Raw genomic sequence first — 874 nt, 5'->3', positions numbered from 1 at the left:
AATATATATATATATATATGTATGTATGTATGTATGTATATAACCAATATTGAAGGAAGATAAAAGAAGAAAAATTGTCTAAATAGATCATTCACATACCTTGGCCTTCCTGATATGCCACAAGAAATATCTGGAGTGAAGTTCTTCAAAACTCCTTCAAACATGACAGGCTTAAAGGGCTTGCCAATATCAAGAACATTGGTATCTTTCTTCTTCAAGTTTGAACCAATTGGCATGTCAAATTCAGAGACAAAGTCCACAAACGCAGTCAAGGTGGGATAGCCATCCTGATAAGAAGTCCAAATCAATAATAATAAGTTAAGATCTTAAAGAGTCCTGGGGAGGGGGGAAAAGCCAAGCAAACTAACTGTATTGTGAATTGAAAGTATTGAAATGTCATTTATGATTCATCATTGAGAACATCAATTCCAACAAGGACAAAACACAGAGAAAAATATGCCACCAGTCACCAGATTGCATTGCTCACCTTAGGAAGGTTTTGATTTCTTAGCTCCAGCAGAAGATGAACAAAAGGTGAACAGGATAGGAGAGCCTGCACGGTTGCATTGACAAAACACAAATTCCCCGAGTTTATTAACCCGTGCGGAAGTAAGTGGATAGCAGGAATAACCGGTCCAATAGAGGCCTTCTTGGGTTCTTCCTTAGACAAAGGTACTGATGAATCTTCAGCACTCCCATTCAGCAATTTCAGACTTGAAAATTCATTCTTCGAGACATCTTCTTCATCATCTAACTCGGGCGTAAAAGTTGCACCGACGTTATCTTTTGGGAACTCTTTCACGCCATTACTTCCCTGGAAACCATGGGTGGCAACATGAGCATGTCCATTCTCTTTCGGTAGATTATGAACATC

General features: G+C 38.8%; 1 protein-coding gene across 1 annotated transcript; it reads right to left on the bottom strand.

Annotated features, from left to right (window-relative positions):
• Positions 1–99: 99 nt before the first annotated feature.
• Positions 100–865, bottom strand: LOC112094264 (ubiquitin carboxyl-terminal hydrolase 24-like; the record flags this gene model as incomplete). The annotated part of the gene is made up of 2 exons (XM_024174736.1): positions 100–287; positions 488–865. Coding segments are annotated over 2 exons (566 nt in total), but the record flags the coding sequence as incomplete, so codon positions are not given.
• Between the last annotated feature and the right edge of the window lie 9 nt (positions 866–874).

The sequence above is a fragment of the Morus notabilis genome, unplaced genomic scaffold (assembly GCF_000414095.1).
Source record: "Morus notabilis unplaced genomic scaffold, ASM41409v2 Scaffold10072, whole genome shotgun sequence".
Classification (NCBI taxonomy): domain Eukaryota; kingdom Viridiplantae; phylum Streptophyta; class Magnoliopsida; order Rosales; family Moraceae; genus Morus; species Morus notabilis.
The sequence above is the reverse complement of the archived record's forward strand: the minus strand, read 5'-3'. Positions and strand labels throughout refer to the sequence as shown.